The 24,222-nt window shown below is 43.1% G+C and overlaps 1 protein-coding gene across 2 annotated transcripts in view; it reads left to right on the top strand.

The window, feature by feature from the left end:
- The window catches only part of CCNYL1B (cyclin Y like 1B), a 35,715-nt gene extending 30,183 nt beyond the window's left edge, over nucleotides 1-5,532 (top strand). For both annotated transcript variants that reach the window (XM_055099534.2, XM_055099533.2), the window contains one exon: nucleotides 1,528-5,532. In XM_055099534.2, coding sequence (XP_054955509.2) covers nucleotides 1,528-1,641 — 114 coding nt within the window. In that variant the 3' untranslated portion in view covers nucleotides 1,642-5,532. The remainder of the gene's footprint in view (nucleotides 1-1,527) is intronic.
- The last annotated feature ends 18,690 nt before the right edge of the window (nucleotides 5,533-24,222 follow it).

The following is a 24,222-nucleotide window of genomic DNA, read 5'->3' as shown; positions in this document are numbered from 1 at the left end:
TGTATTTTTAGTAGAGACTGGGTTTCACCATGTTGGTCAGGCTGGTCTCGAACTCCCGACCTCAGGTGATCTGCCCATCTTGGCCTCCCAAAGTGCTGGGATTACAGGCGTGAGCCACTGCGCCAGGCCAATGATCCATATTCTTAAAAATTTATTGATATTCTTTCTGCTATGACCATAATTCAGAATATTTTTAATTAAATTTAATCTGATTTTAATGGGCTTTGTTTTTTAACCTCTATCTGTTCACACAACAATGCTTGAATAAATGCAATTGTATTCTTAATTATACATATATACACAATGCACTTACCACTCTTGACTGTCTTTTACTTACACAGTTTGCAAATTTATGTCATTGTCTACCGTATATATCATGGTGCAGTCCCATGAGTTTATTAGACAAAGCAGTAGTGGCTGAGAGACTTGTACTTAGACTGTATAAGGTGCCAGTGTTTCAAGTGCTGGCTGTAGGAAGGACATGGCTTTTTAATGAAAATGGTAACTTTCATGGGGGTAATGTAAGATTTATGGCTTATGACCCTTGGTGAGTATACAGGAAAATTACAACTGAAATAGACATATATAAAATTGGCACTTTCTCTGGTATCTTGGTGATACTTTAGAATAATACATTTTTCTACCACAATGTGCATGTAAAGTAGCACCTTATGGTGCTTCAGTCATTAGACTTCTTGGATGTTCCAAATAGCCCAGCACAAACCTGTCTCATTAAAATTTGCTTTGAGTATATAGTAACTAATAAGGATTTGGTAGAATTTGAATCACTGAGTAAATCGATTTTTTGGCACAAGTGCATGTTTATTACGTTGAAGGAACAAGTGCACAGGTAACAGATATTGTTGTTAGGAGCTTGTCACAATACTCTTGAAATCTTTGGGAGTCCTATTTTATTTTTTATGTGACTATCATCAAGCGATGAGCCCAATTTTAAAATAACTTAATAAAGTAAGTTCCTCTTGGCTCTGGCAATCTATTCATAGCCCTGGCAATCTATTCATAGCCCTTAAAGGAGATCACCTTAGTGAATGGGCAGGGAGTAGCATCCTCAGAACCTGGCAGTGTAAACCTCAGCCAAAGCAGTTGCAAAGGGACCATCTAAAGGAATCTGCATGTGTGGCTTCTCATCAGTGATGCCTTTTAAAAAATGCTGGAGCCCGGCCGGGCACGGTGGCTCATGCCTATAATCCCAGAACTTTGGGAGGCCGAGGAGGGAGGATCACGAGGTCAGGAGATCGAGACCATCCTGGCTAACATGGTGAAATCTCATCTCTATTAAAAATACAAAAAATTAGCTGGACATGGTGGCGGTCACCTACAGTCACAGCTACTCAGGAGGCTGAGGCAGGAGAATGGTGTGAACCTGGGAGGCAGAGCTTGCAGTGAGCCGAGATCGTGCCACTGCACTCAAGCCTGGGCAACAGAGCAAGACTCCATCTCAAAAAAAAAAAAAGTTGGAGCCCTTTTTAAAATTGTACCTGTTTTCTCTTTGACTTACTTTCCCAGGCTATGTCACGGCTGTGTGAACACAAAGACTTGCATCAAGATGCCACTGCTTTGAAAAGGGTTATCAGCATGAACTTCATTGGTATTGGGTGCTCTAATGCCATCTTATCTTAAAGAGAAAAATTAGCCTTATAAGACCCTGAACTTCTCAACTGTAAAGACTAGAAAATATCACTTCTGCTGAAAGAAACAACAATATTAGGATTTTCTTTTTTTCTTCTTTGTTTTATTTGTTATTTGTTTTTTTTGTTTGTTTGTTTAGGATTTTCATCAAGAGGAAGTATCTTCAAGTTAGCCACATTGTGGAACTGGGTGATGGTGGGATGAACAGTGGGTGCCAGGTGCTTCCTGCCCTTCCTCTTTCACTGGGTCCAGATGGCATTCCTAGGGCACCACCTTCTTGAACAACTCTTGGAGAGAAGGAGTGTCACATGGACACAGCACATCCCAGCTCAGAGTCCAGTCACCCAGTCTCAAGCAGGTGCCAGTGGTGTCCACAGTCACCCACAGTCCCTAGCAGGTGACAGTGGTCTGAGCTGAGCTGGAGCTAAAAAAACTTTAGAATTGGCTCCAGATTTGTGAGAGCACCTGGGTTTGGTTCTCTGTCCACTGAGGCACTGAATGCATGATGGCCCAAAACTCAACAATGGTGGGAAGAGAGAGTGGCCTTGGGGCAAGACTGTCGTTACTCCAAGCCCCAGGGTGGCTCAGGTCTGCTCATCTAGTCTTCGGAGGGAATCTGTGCATGTGAAATGAGGCCCCCACGTCATGGTTATAAAGGAAGAGATGAAATCAGCTCATCTTCTCCCAGGCCGATAATGGTCACTCCACCTAGGGAAGCAGTAAAAGACCTGGCCTTGGGATTGTTAGGGGAGCTACAGAAGTGAAAACTGAATTTACCCAGTTCTGGGAAAACAACAAAGGAGGAGCATCTGGGTTCAAAACCTTATCAGAAGATCATTTTCCCAGCTAATCTTGCCCCGGTGCATTGTATGGTCTCAGCGCTTATCAACAAAACAAAAGCCTGTCTATAATTCTAACACAGGGACACACTGCACCTCACATTTTCCAGTGCACTGCAGTGGTTCAAGAGATTGCTGGTGCTGCCCGCATCTGTCTGTTTGCATATGGAGAGGAGCTGAGGTTCTCATGGGAGCAGCTTCTGCATCCTGAGGAAGTTTACTCACGCAGTTCTGGTTGTAATAACTGGTGGCAGCTACTGACATGCAGTCAACAATGGGACTCCTATGGTGCACAGGACTGCCCCCCTTGTCAATCAAGAAATAATTTTCCGGCTTCCAAAATAGAAGGTGCTGAGGATCAACTGCCTCAGAGTCTACAAGGAAACCACTTTCTGAGACTTTCTTTTCTCTTACAAGAACACCAGATCCCCACCAATGTGAGATGTTAGATCAAGTTTTTGTGCAAGGGTGGATGTAGGGGGCAGAATCCTAAGATGCCCCATGATCTCTGCTGTCTTTTGTTACACCCTGAATCCTCATCTTTTCTTGGGTATGGCCAGACCTGTGCCTTGTTCTAGACATTTGAATATGGCAAAGTGAGGGAGTGGCTCTCTGCGAGTTACCTTTCCTTTCCTTTTATCGGGAACTATAGGAATCCCTATTTTCTTTCTTGCGTTTACTTTCACAGTGCAGTGGTTTGGAATATCCCACTGTCAATTTGCGATTTCCTCCTCCAACCATAATCTATGGCCCTTTATATGTAATTGAATGTTTTCATGTATTGATATTTTGTCTGAAGATAAAATATTAGACTAAACATGTTAAAACATTTCATGCAAAACCTTCAGTGGTTGTAAAGTCTACTCTGGTGAATACACAAATTTATCTATTTTATATATTAAAAATTATATTAGTTGTGATAATATTTTCTTTTTTATCTTCACTTGTTAGATATAGTTACTTAAGTTTTTCCAAAATTAATGATATTGTATCTTGTATTTGATTTAAAATACTACTAGGATATTTGGATTGATAGTTGAAAATAAATGGCAAAATAAGAATTGCTGAAACCTAGTGATAATGTACTTAGGATGGGTTTATTATCTATTATCTGTATATTTGTTAAATGTTTACATTTCCATGAAAACCTATACATAACAACTTAAAATTTTGTGTAAAATCCTTCGTGCCCTGCACTTAGGCTCCACTGCATAATGAATAAAAGGAAAACGGATTCTCCTGCGGGAAGTTCTGCTGGGCTCTCCCTTTCTTTTCCCTGCAACATACGGAGAGCGTTTTGAGGTCTCCATGGGGTGAGGTGGCCGTGAGTGCCGGGAGGAGTGCGTGTGTGGAGATGTGTTTCGTGCCCACGATTCTCCCTTGGGTCTTTCTGATTGTGGTGGTGGCTTTGAGGATGGTTTCTGAGGATCCTCTCCAGGGGAGTTCTCCGCTTGTGAGGTCTCCATCTGGGGAGGGGGGAAGATGTCTGGGGAGGGATTTATGGGGTCGCCCCTGTGTGACAGAGGCGCCCTGTGGGGGGTCTCCGGGAAAGCATCTTTTTAGGGGTGGCTGGGGGAAGCCATCGCCTGGGTGGAGGGTGGGGCCTAGTCTCCCCTGTAGGGGGGCGGGATGTCTGAGGGAGTGCTGGAGGGTCCTCCTGTGAGTCGGGGTCGCTGTGCGGGGTCTCAGTACAGCCCTCGACCTGGGGAACTCATTGTGGAGAACCCGAGGTGGTTGGGGCGGAGAAGGGGGCAGCCTGGGCAGTTGCCGCAGTGTGTCAGCGTCGCGGATGCCAGGAGACAGGTTTGGGAGGAGTCTTTGGAGGGGAATAATTGTGGAGTCCCATGTTCCGGGCGGGGAAAACTCGAGGGTGCTCCAAGGCCAGAGGTCAATGCGGGGTGCGCGTGAATAACCTAGGGGGGCTCGCAGGGGAATGATGGCTCCCCCGAGAGGTAAAGGGTGGAAAGAAGGGGCCTCAGCAGGTTAGGTCTTGCAGGGTCCTTCTGTAGGGCGTCTGGGAGATAGATCCGTGGGCTCCTAGGGTCGCCCCTACCCGGCGCGGGGTATTTTCCCGTCTTCAGACCTTTCTGGGTCCCTGAGGAAGGAAGTGAAACTGGCATCGCTCTCTGCATCGCCCGGTGGACGCGGCCAGGAGGCCTGGGCTCCCGCCTGCCACACGTGGCGCTTGGCAAACTTGGTTCCGGGGAGTCGCGGGGCTCCTGGGCGGGGAAGCTCCTTGAGCCTTGGAGACAGCGGGGCCACCCCTTAAGGGCAGGCAGCAGGAAGGAACGGAGCTAGTTGCGCACCTCTGCATCCTTTTATTACGGAATTGGAATTGGGTTTACTTGGCCGACCGTGCGGAGCGGAGGGTGGGGTCGGCGCTCCCCCTCCTCCTTCTCTGCTGGGCGCAATTTCCAGCCCAGATCAGAACTCTTGGGGCGCCTGCTGAGGGGAGCGCGGCCTGGTGCGGGGGGCGGCCGCGGGCTCCCGGGGCTGTCAGGGGACATCTGCGCCCTGTGAGCGCCAAGCCCGCCCCACAGCTCCTGAGCCAGCCAACACTGGCTCCCGGCGCAGTACGCGGACCCGCAGCCCCAGCTCCCGAGGTGGACAATTTTGCTCCAGAGCGAGCGGCGACAGGTAGGGCTACAAACAGAGGGAATGCGGAGGGCTGGCCAAAAAATGAAAAAAAAAAAAAAAAAAAGGCAAATTATTGAACGTGGTAGTCATGAAATGTGGAGTTCCGTATTAGATTTGAGTGTTACATTGGGTTTAGAATGAGTGACTACAATGCAGTTTTAGGACTGGCGATAGACAGCTGTAAAACTCCAGGAAACTGCAGATAGGAGAGTCGTTGATAACCTTTCTATGAGATGGCTCTTTTGAGCTGTGTTTGATAAGAAATATGCCCAAACCTACGAGTACAGCTTTCACATTCCTAACAATCTGAGTCACTCTGAGTCAGAGTGGTCTTCAACAAATTACGATCATTTCCTTTGCTTTTCTGACCTGGTTAAACGAATCACATGGTTCCTGCCCATTAATACCCCTGCATCACTAACCAAACCTTTGCGTGTTAGCTTGCTGCCTCCGTTTTCTTTATTATGCTTTGAAATGGACAAGAAATAGATTTCATTTTTACAATCTGGGCCCTGGGTTTCTCAAAATCTTAAACAACCTTAGTGTATGTTGACCTGTTAATTTTTTAAAATGCTTTACTGGGGTATATTTTATATAATATAATCACATATTTTAAGTACAACTCCAGGCTATTTGGTATATTTATAGAGCCATGCGAGCTTAATTACCATCTAAGTTTAGAATATTTGTATCCCTTAAGAGGAAAATGCATCCTACTTGCATTCACCTTTGCCGTGTCAGATCTAGACAACAATCAATTTTATGTCTCTATAGATGAGCCTATTATCAGAGTTTCTAATAGCCAGGATCATGAATTATGTGGTCTTTTGGGTCAGGTTCCTTTCACTTAGCCTAATGTTTTTGGGTTTCATTTCTGTTGTAGTTTGCATCATTGCATCATTACATTATTCCTCTTGGATGGCAAGTGGAGTTCTATTGCATGGACATGACCACATGTTATGTGCATTCATGTGAGAGTCTTTGTATGATTATAGGAATTTCCTTTGCATACTAACTTTGGGTTAGAATTTCTGTGTCCTATAGTGATTTTATGTGCAACTTTTGAGGGATAGCCACATTTTTATTTCGTATTGTTTTATTTTCAAGGTGGCACAATATTTTACATTCCTATTTGCAGCATATGTGAGTTCCATATTCTCCACTTCTTTTCTAACATTTGTCATTGTATCTTTGGTATAGCCATTCTAGTGGGTGTCAACTAGTACTAATTGTGGTTTGATTTGTATTTTCTTAACAACTGATGAAATTGAGCAAATTGGCAAATTGTGTATCTTCTATGGAAAACATCTATTCAAATCTTTTGTCCATTTTTAATTGGTCAATAGTTGTTTTATTATTGACCGATAAGAGTTTTTTATATATTCTAGATACTAGCTTCTCTGAGTTTGGTTTTTAAGATTCCATATATAAATGAGATTTTATATAAAATATATATAATATATATAAAATATATATGTCTGTGTGTTCTTTATAAACCCTAATATACCCAAATAATGTATAAAATTTAAAATTTTTTTCCCATTAAGCAGCATATTTTTTCATATTCTTTTTGATGTCCTAAAAACAAAAGTTTCCAATTCAATAAAGTATAATTTATTTTTTTAATAAAATTGTGCCTTTGGTGTAATATCTTAGACATATTTATGTAACCCAAGAATACAAATATTAACTATAAGATTTCTCCAAAGAATTTTGTGTTTAACCTCTTACATTTTGATATATTACCCTTTCTGAGTATTTTTGGGGGTCTGTGGTTTGAGTTAGGAGTCCACTTTTTCCTTTTGCAAAGTGTATATTTAATTTTCCCAGCAAAATTTTTTGAAAAGACATTTATTTTCCTTTTACAATTTCTTGGCATCTTTGACACAATCAATTTACCATAAATTAATGTGTTTATTAGTGGCCCTTCTATTCTATTCTGTTGGCCTACATGAATCTATACTTATGCTAGTACCAGACTATAACATTGCAGTAAAAATTGATACTGGATGGGTGAGCAAGGTGGCTAACACTTGTAATCCAAGCATTTTGGGAGGCCAAGGCAGGAGAATTGCTTGAGCCCAGGGGTCTGAGACTATCCTGGGCAACACACCAAGATCCCATCTCTACAAGAAAAAACAAATGTTAGCGGGACGAGTGGCATGCACTTGTAGTCCCAGCTACTCATGAGGCTGAGGTGGGAAGATTACTTGAGCCCAGAAGCTCCAGGTTGCAGTGAGCTGTAATCCTGCCACTGAACTCCAGCCAAGGTGACAGAGCAAGACCCTGTCTCTGAAAAAAAAAAAAAAAGATATTGGCAGTGTAAGTAACTAAATTTTGTTATTCTTTTCAAAAAATGCATATATTTTATTTCCTTTGTGTATCCACATGCATTTTAGGAAGAGGTTTAAAATTTTTGTTGAAAAAAACTAGAGAATTTGCATTAAATCTATAGATCCAGCTTTTAGTATTTTGATATTAATATTAAGCATTGTTATTCTTGAGTATTGATGTCTCTCAACATATTCAGTTCTTTGATTACTTTTAGCATTTTAAAATAATTTTTCACTATGATGTCATTGCTCTTATTTTCTTAAAGTTATTTCTGACTATTTCTTCCATTAGGAGGCTTTTACCAATGGTATTTTTGTCTTCATTTAATTTTTAGATTGACTAATTTTATACAGTAGTACAATTTAAGTTTGTATGTTGATCTTGTATCTGATTGTATCTAATTAATTTATTAATTCATATAGGTTTTTAGTAAATTTCTTACAAATATTTATACAAAATCATGACGTGTGAAATGACCTATTTCTTTTTCAATCTGGGGAGTGGGTAAGAGACGGGTTCTGCCTAGGCCTGGCCCTTCTTCCCATCTGGTCATTGTGTGAGGCCCAGAACCCATGGTGGGAGCTATGGAGAGGCACAGCCTCTGCCTGGGTCCCTGGGCCTGGAGGGGCAGGGCTGTAGGGAGATCCTGGCTCCCACTTAAGCTGGTTAGGATGGATGCCAGAGCTGTCCTGACGGGGCCCTGGGAGCACAGCAGAGGCCCTGGGGGGTGCCCTGGCGAGGTGGGCATGCTCCCTCTCCCCAGCTGAGCTGCCTTTGGCCTCTTGCTGCCAGCTCTGTTCCCCCTGGGAGAGACTTGGTTCCCTCCTGGCAGGGAAGGGGCTGTGAGGATGGGAAGGTGGAGCTGCCAGCTTCTCAGTTGGAGCTCAGAGGCCTGGGGTACCAGTGCAGTTGTCCTCTGGGAGACAGTGATGGGGGGTTCCATCCACCTCCCTCTCACCATCAACAGTGACTCTCAGGAAGGAGGTGACTGTCAGGGCACCTGCAGGGGGCAGCAGGAACCAGAGGCTCCAGCCGGCCTCTAGGCCCAGAAGGCAGAGGAGATGCTCAGTGCCTGTGATTGGCAGACTGGGGCAGCCCCTCAGGGCCTGGGCCCAGCTCTACATCAGCTGTTGCCAAAGCAGTTCTGCCCAACCCTCTGGGGTGGAAGCTGAGCAGAGGACCCCCATTCTGGGCGCTTACGCTGTCAGCCAGTCTCCTAGGCCCTCAATCTTCAGGGGTGTAAGTACCCCAAATGCCGGGTTCTCCTGTCCCCCAGTGGCCTTGCCAGGAGTGGCCCCTTTCTGGGGGTATAGGGAGATAGGCCCGAGTGCAGATAGCTGTGCGTTCTGGTATCCTGGAGCCACTGGGGCCTCCTGGCCCATAGCCGTCCTTCTGGCCAACCTACAGCCAGATGCAAGGCAAGGGGAGTGCACCCTTCCTGGGGCAGCCCTGGTAAGTGTGGTCCCATTGAAGCCCAAAGCCAGCTCGAGCTCCAGCCTGGGACCCACCAGCTGCATTAGAGCAAGGGTAGCGGCAGAGACTGGAATGAGGAACACAGATGGCACCAGGGAACTGGCTACTTTGCTAACATGGCAGTCCTGAGACCCCAGGGCCCGGGAGAGGGTGGCACCAGGGAGCAGTGGAGTCCTCATGAACAAGTTGGCTACTCTCTCACTGGGGAGGTCCCCAGGGCTTCACCCAGAGATGATGAGACCTTCAGGGTTCTCCAGAGGAAGGAGGAGGGGCAGGACAGACCCTCATGGGTAAAAGGAGGCCTCTGGGGAACCAGCCACGTTGTTTTGAAATCTGATCAGGGGATAGATGCCCTCTGCAGGTGGTGGGCTCCCAGAGCTGGGGAGGGAGGATGGGGCCTGTGGCCACCTGGCCTTGTCTCCCCTCTCCTCATCCATGCCTCCCATTCTAGACACACCAAGGAGCACAGGTTTCTCATCTAGGTCCAGGTCTCTGCCTCCCCACTTCTGGGACCTCAGAGCTCAAAACTGCTGCTTCACAGTGGGTGGGGGCCCTTCCTGCTTCTCCCCTCATTCCAGGGGCATACCAGTCAACACAGCCTTTCTCTGGGACCTTGTAGGGTAAGTTCCTCCTCCTATCTGCCCTTCCTCTTGCTGCTTCTTGAAAACCAATCCATCTCTGCCCCTCCTACTCCTGTCTGCTCAGTCATTAGTGTCAGGCAGTTTTTCACTGTGGGGCATGGCTGCTCACTTACCAAGAGCTTGGGGTTACCCTGCCTGGGGGCTGTTGGGTTGCCGGAAGGGAGAGGAAGTCCTTGTGCATCCTTGTGGTTCTTGGCAGTTTCATGGAGGGGTGACAGCAGATGCAGTTATTGAAGACTCTCAGTGGCTAGGGTTTCGGGCAGTGCAGCAACCGTGGGGGTGTGGCTGTGGAAGGGAATCTGGGTTCCTTCTGACCGGTGTCCTTGGGTCAGACTCTGGACCTTTCTGAGCCTCATACACCCTTATTTGGGGTGAGAAGGAGGGGACCATATCTGAGCTCCCGGAGGTCCTATTTCTCCTATGTCGTGGGATACAGGGGAGGGATAGTAGCTTCTCTCCATGTCCCTGGTATGCCTTTCTGTGCTGGCAAAACCTCTGTCTGAGGCTCCTGCTCCATGCTTCCAGTGGGTCTGGTTTGGGCCCACACATTTCTGGGAAATGCACCCTAATCCCACTGCTGAGAGCTGGGTAGGGAAGAAAAGATGGGGCTGGCTGGGATGGGTGGATCTGGGTGTGCTGTTCTATCTGGAAGCTGACCCAGACTCTGCTCAGGGCTGAGACTTTTGAGCTCTCAGCCAAGCCAAGCCAAGCAGGCCTGCCTGGCTGATGGGCACACCCTGGGGTCCCAGGTCCCCATTTGCTCAATGGGCATCCAGGCAGGCCTGTGTTTGATGGAGGGTTTCTGAGAGGAGACCCCAGCTCCCAAAGGCAGGGAGGGGCTCCCCTTTGTTCCCCTGGTGCCTAGGTAGGAATGGAAAATTATGCCACCTACTCCCCAGTCTCCTCACAGCCTGTAAGTTGGGGGATGGGGTGTAATTCTGCCATCAGTAGTCATTCTGGCATTTGAGAAGAGGGCTTATTTCACCTAGGCCTAGAAAGATGAGTGTGCATGCCTGAAAGAATGGAATATCAGGGGCAGCCTGGACAAAAGCACAGAGGTGGGAGGGCAGGGGCAGGGTCTTCAGCCTTCTGTGTTTTGGCGCTTCTAGACCTGAGTGGGAGGCAGGAAGAAACTGAGGCTGGCTTTAGGTTGGTGCCTGAGAGTGCTGGCTTAGGAAGCTTGACTTAGAGAGCAGTGGGCTTATTAGAGGGGTTCCAAGTGGCAGTCTTGAAACAGGAGAAATGCCCACCCCAGGGCTTGGCCACAGAGGTAGGGGACCATGGGCCAGTTGGGGGATTAGGGTGAGTGATTCAACAGGGAAGGGGGACCTACACAGAGCAGCGGCCAGTTTGTGGAGGAAGCTAAATTCCATTCCCACAAGACAAGTCTTCAGTGACGCTTAAGGGTCAGCCACATGTGATGCCTGGGAGGCAGCTGTCCCCTTCATCTGAAAAGCCTGATCAGGGCCAGGATCAGGATTGGCCATGGGAACTTCATGGTGGAAGGAGGATATTTGAAGCCATGGAGAGGATGAGGTGAGAAAGAGAAGAGGCTGGGCCCAGGCACATCCCCAGCTCAGGACTGGTGGAAGGGGATGGAGCCAGAGAGGGAGGGACAGGGGGGTCATATTGGTCAGGGAAGAGGAGGAGGGAGTGTGCAGTGGTGGGGGGTGCTGCTGAGAAGTCACACACATCAGGACTGGAGAAGATCCTTGGGCTGGGCCCTAACAGTGGCATTGGTGACCCTGGGGAGAGTGCTTTGGGCAGTGTGCTCAGGTGGAAGCCATGCCATGGTGGGCTGAGGAGCAGCAGATGGGAAGGGAGGGCTCAGGATGTGGGAGGGAGGAGGCGGTGGACTGCAGGGGTGCCGAGGATGTGGTGGGACTGTGAGTTGGAGGCTCAGGAAGGTATGCAGACACTGTTCTATAAGGCACATGCCCCCCCCAGGTGAAGCGAGGCAGACAGCCCTCCCTCACCAGCTAGGCCCATCTGACTCAGCTCCATCCTTGTCACCCCCAGAGCCACAAGGACTCCCCAGAGAACTCAAAGAAGGATGTTGGTGCAGCCAAGTCACCCAGAAAAGGTGGGCTGGATGAGGTCGATTTGGGAGATAATATCCCAGGATAGGAAGTCATTGTTATTCAGAACATGGCTTTGCTGTGAAGATCCTGACCTCCAGGATAGAGTCCTTCTCTCACAGGTAAGGGGGAGGAAGGGATGCTGGAGACCAGGCCTGAGTCTGCTGGGAAGGATGAGGCTAAAGTACCAAGTCTTACCCATGCTCCTTCTGACCCCATGTCATAGGCAGGAAACCGAGAGTCCTGTGCCTTGCACAGGTGCCAAGACTAGCTCGGTCATGGAGACCCTAACCCAGTGGCACTAGAGGAATCAAAGGCCCACAGAAATACAGAGTGTGGAGTGGGAAATCAGGGGTCCCACAGCCTTCAGAGCTGAGAGCCCTGAACAGAGATTTACCCACATATTTACTGACAGCAAGTCAGTGATAAGCATTGTTTCTATAGATTATATATTAACTAAAAGTATTTCTTATGGGAAATAAAGGGATGGGCCAAAGTAAAGGGATGGGTCTGGCTAGTTATCTGCAGCAGGAGCATGTCCTTAAGGCACAGATAGCTCATGCTATTGTTTGTGGTTTAAGAACGCCTTTAAGGGGTTTTCCGCCCTGGGTGGGCCAGGTGTTCCTTGCCATCATTCCAGTAAACCCACAACCTTCAGCGTGGGTGTCATGGCCATCAAGAGCATGTCACAGTGCTGCGGAGATTTTGCTTAGGGCCAGTTTTGGGGCCAGTTTATGGCCAGATCCAGGGGCCTGTTCCCAACATGTCCCCCTTCTTTGTTTTGCAAAGAGATAAAAACAAAGGCAGCTTTGTCACAGTGAACTACTTCTCACAGGAGTCAGGATCTGCATCTGCATACTACACAAAGACAAACAACACAGATTAAAAGCACAATCATCATTGAAATCATAGAGCTTCCAAGTGTTTTTATCCATTTTAATGGATTACTAGCTGCTAACCCAACTGCAGCTCCTTCAAGTACTGCAGTTCTTGGCATTAAGGTCAGGTGTGCCTGGAATGCTTTAAATATTTGTTCTTTTAATTTTACAATATCCAAAGACAAATTTTTAGAGTGTGCTTCTAGATGCTTTTTATTCTTTCCTAAATTTTGTTCTTATTAAGAGTCATTAATAGTTTCCACAAATCCTTATGTTTAGGTCCTATAACGGGCCATATCATTTGAGGCTGAGGGGCCACTATACCACCATGGTGCCAGATAATAGGAACTCTTGCCATATTTGTTATCATTTCTACCATCTGACCATTTTATTCAGACCAGCTGAACATAGTATGGCCATGGCATGCAGAGGGGTGCAATTCAAGCTAAACAGCCCATTAGGGACCAATCAATAATGATTCCATAGGAATCGTTGCACCAGCACCTTTGCCTGTTCTGCAATGCAATCTTCCTAAACAAGTACATTCATTTTTTCTGCCCAGGTTCAATTCTGTTTACAAATAGGTTTTTGAGGCCAGTATGCCTCAATTATAGGACCAGATTTATTATGGCAAATACTGAGATCAAAAAGCATGCATAACTGTGTCATAGAGTGATTACATCCAGGCATTATTGCCAGCCAAGATTGATAAATATGCCCAATAAGTATAATTGTTCTCTGTGTCAGCCCTTGTTGAAGGAATACTCATGGCAATGGTGATCACCACTATCATAGCTACCATTAAATTACTCATTGTGACTGGTTGTCCCTCTTTCCTCAGGTTTTCTTCTGCCATCTGTGACAGCTTCTTGATCTGTCCCCAGGTGGGTGGCTGTGTTCAATGGGTGCTGCTCGTGACAGTTGGGGTCCTCCTCAGTGTCAGTCTCGACATGACTGCAACCAGGGGGTCCTTGGGTTCTTCCTGGAATCTCTTCCTTGCATCTGACTCATGATAAGGTTTCAGGTTTCTTGATGATATCCAAATCAGCTGTTGACTCAGTCCTGGAGAAACACAAGCATAACCTCTACCCTGTTATTATTTTACCTATTTTCCAACTTTTTGTTATCAGATCTCTCCACCAAACCAGTTGTTCTGCTTCTGTCTTTGCAGCTGGTTTCTATAGATGCTGTTCAGCTGCTAACATTTGGCCTTCAGGCACACTCAAAAAATTTAAAGTTAATAATGCTAGATTCAATTGTGTATGGGCTGTCCCATAATCCCTGTTCCCCCTTTCTGTTTTTGCAACTGCTCTTACAGGGAGAGATTCATTCTTTCCACTATGACTTGTCCTTGAGAATTATATGGGATACCAGTAATGTGTTTAATATCCATATAGAGAAAAATGTACTAGAGCTTGGCTAGTATAGCCTGGGGGAATTGTCTGTTTTAATAGAAGCTGGAATGCCCATCACTGCAAAACACTGCAAAAGGTGATGTTTAACGCAGGCGGAAGACTCTCCTGGTTGGCATGTAGCCCAAAGTGAAAAAAGGTGTACACACATACATGTACATAAACCAGTTTCCCAAATGAAGAAACATGTGTGACATCCATTTGCCAAAGAGAACTAGATTCCAATCCTTGAGGATTAACTCCTCCTGTAAAAGATGAGGAATACACCATTTGGCAAGTTGGGCATCATGGATAATAGCTTTAGCTTCTTTCCAGGTAATGCTGTATCTGCATTTGAGACCAGAGGCATTAACATGGGTTAAATTGTGAAAGTGTTTAGCATTAGATATTGCAATAGCAACTAGGCAATCAGCCATTTGATTCCCTGCAGTCAAAGTCCTGGAAGAGGTGTATGAGTCCTAATGTGAGTGTTGTAAAAAGGGTACATTTTACTCCTAACTGCTATTTGCAGTTGGGTAAATAAAGTTATCAGTTGTTCATCTGTATGAAATCATAACTGAGCATTTTCAAATAATTGTGTGGAATGAACCATGTATGAAGAATAAAAAATCACATTAATAGGCATATCAAAAGTGGTCAATACCTCAATTACAGCTACAAGCTCTGCTTTTTGAGCTGTAGTATAGGGCATCTGAAAAACTTTACCTTTTGAGCCAGAATAAGAAGCTTTACCATTACTAGACCCATCTGTTAAGACATTCTCAGCACCTTCAATTGGTTTAAATTTAATTATTCTAGAGAGGATCCAGTTAGTTAATTTCAAAAATTGAAACAGTTTTGTTTTAGGAAAATTATCAAGAATACCCACAAAGTCAGCTAAATGAGTTTGCCAAGTAAGACCATTTATAAAAGCTTGCTGTATTTTTGCCTTCATGAGGAGGACAATAATTTTTCTAGGATCATATCCATGTAATTTAACAATCTGAGTTCTCTCATTTCCTATCATAGTAGCGTTTTGATCCAAATAAGGAGTTAGAGTCCATGAATTAGTATGTGGAAGAAAAAGCCATTCTACTAAGTCCTGTTCTTGGACAATAACACCAGTAGGTGAATGCTGAGTTGGAGAAATTAGCAAATCTGGAGTCTTCTCTGGATCTATTCTATTTATTTGAGCTTTATGGACTTGCTTTTTGACCAACTGCAGCTCTGCCTCAGCTTCTTTTGTTAATTGCCAAGGGCTAGTGATACTAGGATCTCCTCTAAGAACAGAAAATAGATTACTCATGGCATAGGTAGGAATGTCTAGAGCAGGTCACATCCAATTAATGTCACCTAGTAATTTTTGAAAGTTACTTAATGTTTTCAATTGATCCCTACATATAGTTGCTTTCTGTGCTGAGATGTTAACTGTAATTTTTTAGGTTGTAGAAATATATAATATAGTAAATATATTAAAATATAAAAGATGTTAAAATATATTCCATATTTTTATTTGCATTTTCCAACTTTTTCTGTGCATGTATTGCTTTGTAATAAGAAATTACCATAAAATCTATTTTAAGTCAACATTAAGAACCTTGTTTGAAAACAAGGAAACATTGCACCTATTAAGATAATAATCATTTCCTTTTGAAATGTAAATAAAAATTTGGCGGTTTCGTCCTTGGCATTCCGAGGGAAAGGACCATTCATAATGCACGAGTTTGTTTCCCTGATCCTCAGTAGAACCGCCCAAAGCAGCAGTCATTACAGGCGCCTGTCACCATGCCTGGCTAATTTTTATACTTTTAGTAGAGACAGGGTTTCATCACGTTGGCCAGGCTAGACTCGAACTCCCGACCACAGGTCATCCGCCCTCCTTGACCTCCCAAAGTACTAGGATAGCAGGCAGAGCCACTGCGCCCAGCCAGCACTCCTAAACAGTGCTTTTGACTTGGCATTAGCACTTCCTCTGAGGTTGGAGGGGATGTCTTCCACGGATAATCACGAGGGACATCCATCCTCCCTCATTGATCCAGCCCTGCCTTCCTTCCTCTGCCTCTTCCCATGGGCTGGCTTCATTCCTCTCCGGCTTAATTTGGGGCATGCATGCTTGCGCCCATTGCTCTGATGGGTAGGCTAGGTTAAGGCTGATACAAAAAAAAAAAAAAAGAAATGTAACCTCCACAATTACGCATCATTCTCTTCATAATTATCTCCAAATTCAAGGGACGGACATGCATTTTTGAAACATCTCAGCAGCTCTCTCCTGACACTTTTTGTGCTTCTTAAGAGTCAACACGGCTTTTCTTTTGTGAAGTGGAAGTGGAGAGTCCAGCCCTTGTCATGGCAATGAAATTCCCAGGAAGGAATAAATCATAGGAATTTAAGGTTGTGGGGTGCAACTTCAGTTCAAGAGGCACATGCGATAGCCTGCACTCTTCACAAATATTCATGCTGTGAAAGATAAAGAAGAGATAAATAACAACCCAGATCCAAGAAGAGCAGGGAGGCAGAACCACCCAATGCCATGTGTGAGCCTGGGATGGATCCTTGGCCAGGAGAAAAATAAACATGACATAGAGAGAAATATCACATAAAGAGAAAGATAGCATAGAGAGAAATATAGCATAAAGAAAAATATAACATAAAGAGAGATACACCATAAAAAGAAATATAGCATCAAGAAAAATATAGCATAGAGAGGAATGCAGCATAAAGAGAAATACAGCCTGTTGGAACCTCTGGCAACATTTGAAGTGTGGTAGGCTGCCATGTGATTAAGGCATTAAATCAAATTTTGTGAATTTGAAAGTTGTAGTACAGTTATTGTAAGAGATTGATTTTCTTCTGAGAAAATAACATTAAGGTATTGGTTGGAGAGAGAGACAGAGGGAGACAGAAAGGGACAGAGCGAGAGTTAGAGAGAGAAAGAGTGAGACACAGAGAGAGAAAGAGGGACACACACACACAGAGATTGGAAGGGTAAATATGGCAAAATGTATAATGTTGGTGAATCTAATAAAGGTACTTTGTACATTTTGTAACTATCCTTGTAACTATTCCATAAGTTTGGAATTACTTCAAAACAAATTATTGTTTGTTTTGTTTGAAAGAAGCATGTGTCACTTCATAAAGCACTGACACCTGCTGTAAACAGCAGGAATTGTTGATGAGGCAGATCAGATTCTGATTTGTTGTGCAGTCAGCCAATCAAGGAACCAGACATACCTGCATGGTTGGAGATGGAGGACAGATGGACTGATGTATTCCACCTACAGGCAGGAGGTGTCTCCTAAGAACAGAACCTGCCACTTTACTATGCTCCCAGATTAAATTAGATACTTCTCTATCATATATTAGAAGCATGTATGTGTGTATATGACTCTTCTCACCACATATTAAAGAAATGATTTTACTTTTACTTTGCCATTCCCCAAATTATTTTCCTCTTTTCTCTAGAGTAATATATTTCAAATGTGTCCTGCAAATTGCCTTCCTGAAATAATAGTTGTTGCAATGTTAAACAGTATTGTGGTTATGACAAAGAAATTTTCAAATTAAGATTTTATGAGACTGACGCACTGCCTCCTGCAATTAAGGAGGCAACTCCGATTCAGATTTTAATACCTGAATACCTAACATTGTGAGGGACAGGATGGCTTTAACACAGTGCAGTGACTATTGAGAGTTTGGAGCTACTGAAAAGTTGTTGCATGATATACTTGGCCTTTAGTTTCAGAGCATGGAAAATTATTTTGGAAGTTTGTTTTGATTTTAGAAAAGATTTTAATGACTTTCCCTAAAACAAGTTTCTTTAGATCTAAGACAAACTGACTTTACTTAGAAACATATGGCTATAACAAATGCTATGGAAAAATGGTGTAAAAAATGGTTGATCATTTACAGAAGTTACATGGTTCATGTCTGTGCACCCAAGACATAATGTGACCAGTATGCATCATATTTAAAATCTATCTTTATGTGGCACCCTTCTTAGAACATGACATTTCTATTTGTTGTCTCATGTTGTTACCATGTGTGACTCAATCAGCAGTTTCTGTTGCCCGGTGCTTTCAATTTAAATGACCAACTGTAATGACAGTTTTTTTTTGTTTTTTTTTTTGAGACGGAGTCTCACTCCATTTCCCAGGCTGGAGTGCAACATTACAATCTTGGCTCACTACAACCAACGCCTCCCGGATTCAACCAATTCCTCTGCCTTAGCCTCCCAAGTAGCTAGGATTACAGGCATGCATCACCACGCCTGGCTAATTTTAGTATTTTTAGTGGAGACTGGGTTTCGCCATGTTGGTCAGGCTCGTCTTGAACACCTGACGTTAGGTGATCCACCCGCCTCAGCCTCCCAAAGTGCTGGGATTACAGGCATGAGCCACCTAACCAGGCAATAACAGCTATTTTTTTAATAGAACCCATTATGTACCCCTAGCCCTATGCATGATGTTTGAGATTCTCTTTGTGTCCAGCTTTTAAGGTATAAGATGTCCAAGGTCATAGAGTTTGTCAATGGAAGGACAACATATAAAACCCAGGTTTTTTTTTTCTGGTTTCCCTCTAGCACCCTGCCTTGCTCAGCGATTTAACAGGAATACTGTAACATCCAGTTTACAATGCAACCTTTAGTCTACACAAACACATTTTGGGCAATGGCATATTTGTGTTGATACCATAAGTCTTTCAGTATTTCGCCTGCTTTATATATTCTTCTGCAACATAAAGCTGAACCTGGAACTTAATCTTAATCTTGGAGTACCCAGAAAAAAACATAAAACTCTTACAGATCTACTTGCATTTAATTGATCGCTAGAGAAAATCAAAATGTCCACTTATTATACAGATTTTAAAATCCATCTTTATTAGTTCACTTTCATACTGCTATAAAGAACTGCCAGAGACTGGGTAATTTATAGAGGTTTAACTGACTCACAGTTCAGCATGGCTGGGAAGGCCTCAGGAAACTTACAATTGTGACAGAAGGTGAAGGAGAATGAAGGCACCTTCTTTACAAGGCAGCAGAAAGGAGAAGTGCTGAATGAAGTGGGGAGAGCCTTCTATAAAACCATCAGATCTCGTGAGAAGTAACGAACAGCATGAGGGAAACCACCCCCATGGTTCAATTACCTCCACATGCCTCTGCCTTGACCTGTAGGGATTATGGGGATTATAGGGATTAGAATTCAAGATGAGATTTGGGTGGAGACACAGAGCCAACCATATCACCATCCATAATATTAAAATCACTAATACTAAACTGTGTTCTTATTACACACTGTATAAGTTGTCAGATTTTGGAATATCTTGCTAGATGTTTTCTCAGTTTTTAACCTATGTGCACATTTTTTGAATACCATCTAACCAGGTGCTTTGTGCATGGTGTATGTAGCTTAATATCATGTTTTCTTATTTTTAAGAAATAATCTTAAATGCTAAGCGAGGTTAAAAAAGAATTAACACATTTCAAGTTCTATTAGGATGATGCGTATACCTTTATTACAAGTGTTACCATGCTTTAATTGAGGCAAATTATGACATGCCAAAAAGAACAAACAAAAAAAGTATAAACAGGAAAATTCATCAAAGAACTGACTGTGCGTTTGGACTAAATCAAGCTTAGCTGGTGGGAACAGGAGCTAATGACTCTTCACTCTCTACTCAGGCCCCTTTGCTTGATTTTGTTCCGTTATTACAGATTGTATACTGCTAGTTATTCTAAGTACATGTGATGCTTGCCATGAATGGATTGAGTTCCTGATAGCAGACATTTAAGAGCACACTACCATCACTCTACTAGAACAGTTTGAAGTGATAAATTCTCAGTGTTGATTTTACATAGAAAGGGCATCAAAGACTCAATTAGAAGACCACGTCATCATTTCTAATGCATAAATGTGATTTTTTTCTAAAGAGGTTCCTCCCCATTATTCCTTTCTCATGGCTTCAAACATCAGTTGCACCATCCCCAATTCTAACATCTTCCCTGTATGTGAAACTCTTATATCCCACTGATTTTGTAACATCTCTTTCTGAATATTTAACATCTTCTCAGACTTCTGGTCTCCCCCACTTTGATCTTGCAAGCATGCTTCACCCACCATATTTCTCTCCAGCAAACAGGTTTGTCCTTTACTTCCTTAGACTAAAAACCTTGAAGTCAACCTTGACTCTTTTCATCCTACAGCTTACCCATCAGAATATCCCATGAGTTCCATATTCAAGATATGTGCATACAACAGCCATTTATCACCATCTTTCTCTGCCATTATCTTGTCTTTATTAGAGCAGTAGCTTCCGTGCTGGTCTTTCTATAACATTTTCCCCTTGTCCGTGTTGCCTAGAGTGTATTCTCAACACAGCCATCATAATCCTTTAACGACATAAGACAGATCGTATCACTCCTTGGTTCCAAACACCTCAAATGATACCATTTCACCTTGAGTAAAAGCCCAAATCCTTACATTCATTCATGAGACAATACAAGATCTAGTCCCCAACCCCACACACTTCACCTCTGTCTTCTCTCTCCCCTTCATTCACAACACTGAAGCTATGGCCCTTCATGGGGTACCTTGAATTTGCTGAGCACATAATGCCTCAGGGCCTGTGCAGGTTCTGACTTCCCTTTCTGGAATACTCTTCCTCAACTTATCTGCATAGCTGGCCTCTCAGTTTTTCCAGGTCTCTCCTCAAATGTCATGGTATTAATGAGGTCTTTGCTGGCTACCATATATAGAATACTAGAATGGCCACTTCTACCCTGGCATTCATTGTCCTCTTCATCTGCTCTATTTTACTTCAGAGGATTTACTAGCATCACATGTACGTTGACTTGTTTATTCCTGTCTCCTTCCCAAACACACTGGAATACAAAGTCCCTGAGGGCAAGACTTTGTTTTGCTCACTACTGTATTCCCAGAACCTAGACGACAGCATGCACATAGTTGGCACTCAATACTGAATGAATAAATGAGCCACTGAAGATTGAAAGTCCCCTATCCTTTTGTGACTGCTTGAAAGTATAATTAGCTTCCTTGGAACTATTAATAACACTCAAGTTATATTAAAATCCAATAAAAGACATAAATGTTTTCTATCAGAAAACAGCACTCAGTAAAGACTTATTCATCAATGTCATGCTTCACTACTCCATACATATACTTTATTAATTGAAAACCCTGGCCGGGTGTGGTTGGCTCAGTCTGTAATCCCAGCACTTTGGGAGGCTGAGGTGGGTGGATCACGAGGTCAGGAGTTTGAGACCAGCCTGACCAACATGGTGAAACCCCATCTCTACTAAAAATACAAAAATTAGCCAGGCATGGTGATGCGTGCCTGTAATCCCAGCTACGCAGGAGGCTGAGGCAGGAGAATCGCTTGAATCCAGCAGGCGGAGGTTACAGTCAGCTGAGATCACACCATTGCACTCCAGTCTGGGCGACAGAGTGAGACTCTATCTTAAAAAAAAAAAAGTAAAGAAAAAATTGAAAACCCTGTAAATTCATATTTTGAAAAGTTGCTTATATTTTAAAATATATAAATTAAATATACATATTTAAAATTACAGTTATTTCTATAGTTTTTTTATTTTTATATTGTCTCATATATATCAAGTAGATAAGTTAGGGATGGCTTGAAAAAAATAAAGTTATGAGGACTCTAAATCATTCCTCCTTTGGACCACAAAGCTTTGTAAGAGCCAGCTTTTTACAGCCTAACTCCCAGCCACTGTAGAAGGCTCTTTTGAGGAATGAGGATTCCAGTGAAGGATCGGCCACCTCTCATTGCTGTTATACACTAGGGTCCCAAAAATAACTTATCTCTTACTGGTCACATGCATTTAATAACCAACACATATTTGATAGATTTAATTGTATATTTATTTTCATTCTCATTCCCAGAAATGACAGTCTTAATTCTGACAGTGTCAGTATTAAAAATCAACACTTGCTCTTGTGTCTGAAACTGACAAGTTTCATTTCACCCATGACAGCCTACTGTTGTCACATAGAAAATATGATCTGAACTTGGATCATTGATGTGAAAAGCAAATGTCACTGCTTGGAGGGGCCAAGTACATAACATCCAGTTAGGCAGAAATCACTGTAATAATGTCTCTTTTTTATTAGAGTAGTGAGTGTTGTCAGGAAACAATGTTACTGCCCTTCATCTTCACAGGACCCCCGACACTGATACACACATCACTGAACACATCCTTCCCAACAGTATAGTAGCATTTGCCTTCAGTTTGACTGAATTGTATGAAAACCGTGGTTTGCAGGGATTTATTTAAAGTTATATTGTTAGCCAAAATGTAGGTATAATAGAAATATATTTATAAAATTATGTAACAATTCATAGTAGAGTTTGAAAAGTTTGGTGTCAGGTTAAAATCAGTTAGTTTTAGACTGAGTATAAATAGCAGATATGTAAAGTGTATGTTGGTATACACATGCCAGCGGGCATAGGGAAAAATGGTATAGGAACTGGGTATACAGGAGCTTTTAAAAATCAAAAGGAACCAGTACCATGCTGTTTTGGTTACTGTAGCCTTGTAGTATAGTTTGAAGTCAGGTAGCGTGATGCCTCCAGCTTTGTTCTTTTGGCTTAGGATTGACTTGGCAATGCGGGCTCTTTTTTGGTTCCATATGAACTTTAACATAGTTTTTTCCAATTCTGTGAAGAAAGTCATTGGTAGCTTGATGGGGATAGCATTGAGTCTATACTACAAGGCTACAATAACCAAAACAGCATGGTACTGGTACCAAAACAGAGATATAGACCAATGGAACAGAACAGAGCCCTCAGAAATAATGCCGCATATCTACAATCATCTGATCTTTGACAAACCTGACAAAAACAAGAAATGGGGAAATGATTCCCTATTTAATAAATGGTGCTGGGAAAACTGGCTAGCCATATGTAGAAAGCTGAAACTGCATCCCTTCCTTACACCTATACAAAAATTAATTCAAGATGGATTAAAGACTTAAATGTTAGACCTAAAACCATAAAAACTCTAGAAGAAAACCTAGGCAATACCATTCAGGACATAGGCATGGGCAAGGACTTCATGTCTAAAACACCAAAAGCAATGGCACCAAAAGCAATGGCAACAAAAGCCAAAATTGACAAATGGGATCTAATTAAACTAAAGAGCTTTTGCACAGCAAAAGGAACTACCATCAGAGTGAACAGGCAACCTACAGAATGGGAGAAATTTTTTGCAATCTACTCAACTGACAAAGGGCTAATATCCAGAATCTACAATGAACTCAAACAAATTTACAAGAAAAAAAACAACCCCATCAAAAAGTGGGCAAAGGATATGAACAGACACTTCTCAAAAGAAGACACTTATGCAGCCAAAAGACACATGAAAAAATGCTCATCATCACTGGCCATCAGAGAAATGCAAATCAAAACCACAATGAGATATCATCTCACACCAGTTAGAATGGCAATCATTAAAAAGTCAGGAAACAACAGGTGCTGGAGAGAATGTGGAGAAATAGGAACACTTTTCACTGTTGGTGGGACTGTAAACTAGTTCAACCATTGTGGAAGTCAGTGTGGCAATTCCTCAGGGATCTAGAACTAGAAATACCATTTGACCCAGCCATTCCATTACTGGGTATACACCCAAAGGATTATAAATCATGCTGCTATAAAGACATATGCATACGTATGTTTATTGCAGCACTTTTCACAATAGCAAAGACTTGGAACCAACCCAAATGTCCAACAATGATAGACTGGATTAAGAAAATGTGGCACATATACATCATGGAATACTATGCAGCCATAAAAACGATGAGTTCATGTCCTTTGTAGGGACATGGATGAAGCTGGAAACCATCATTCTCAGCAAACTGTCTCAAGGACAAAAAACCAAACACCACATGTTCTCACTCATAGGTAGCAATTGAACAGTGAGAACATACGGACACAGGAAGGGGAACATCACACACTGGGGCCTGTTGTGGGGAGGGGGGAGGGGGGAGGGATAGCATTTGGAGATATACCTAATGTTAAATGACAAGTTACTGGGTGCAGCACACCAACATGGCACATGTATACATATGTAACTAACTTGCACATCGTGCACATGTACCCTAAAACTTAAAGTATAATAAAAAAAAGTCAAAAGGAAACAAAATTAAATCCACACTATTAGGAGAACTTACAAATAGGAAATGTTCATAATTTATATGGAGAGTTTTGGAGAAGAAACCTTTGTTTACAAACTCAAATCCCTTCCACATCTTTTTCAAAACAGGCCAGCT

The sequence above is a fragment of the Pan paniscus genome, chromosome 18, assembly GCF_029289425.2.
Source record: "Pan paniscus chromosome 18, NHGRI_mPanPan1-v2.0_pri, whole genome shotgun sequence".
Lineage (NCBI taxonomy): Eukaryota > Metazoa > Chordata > Mammalia > Primates > Hominidae > Pan > Pan paniscus.
This window is presented reverse-complemented; position numbering and strand designations above follow the sequence as displayed.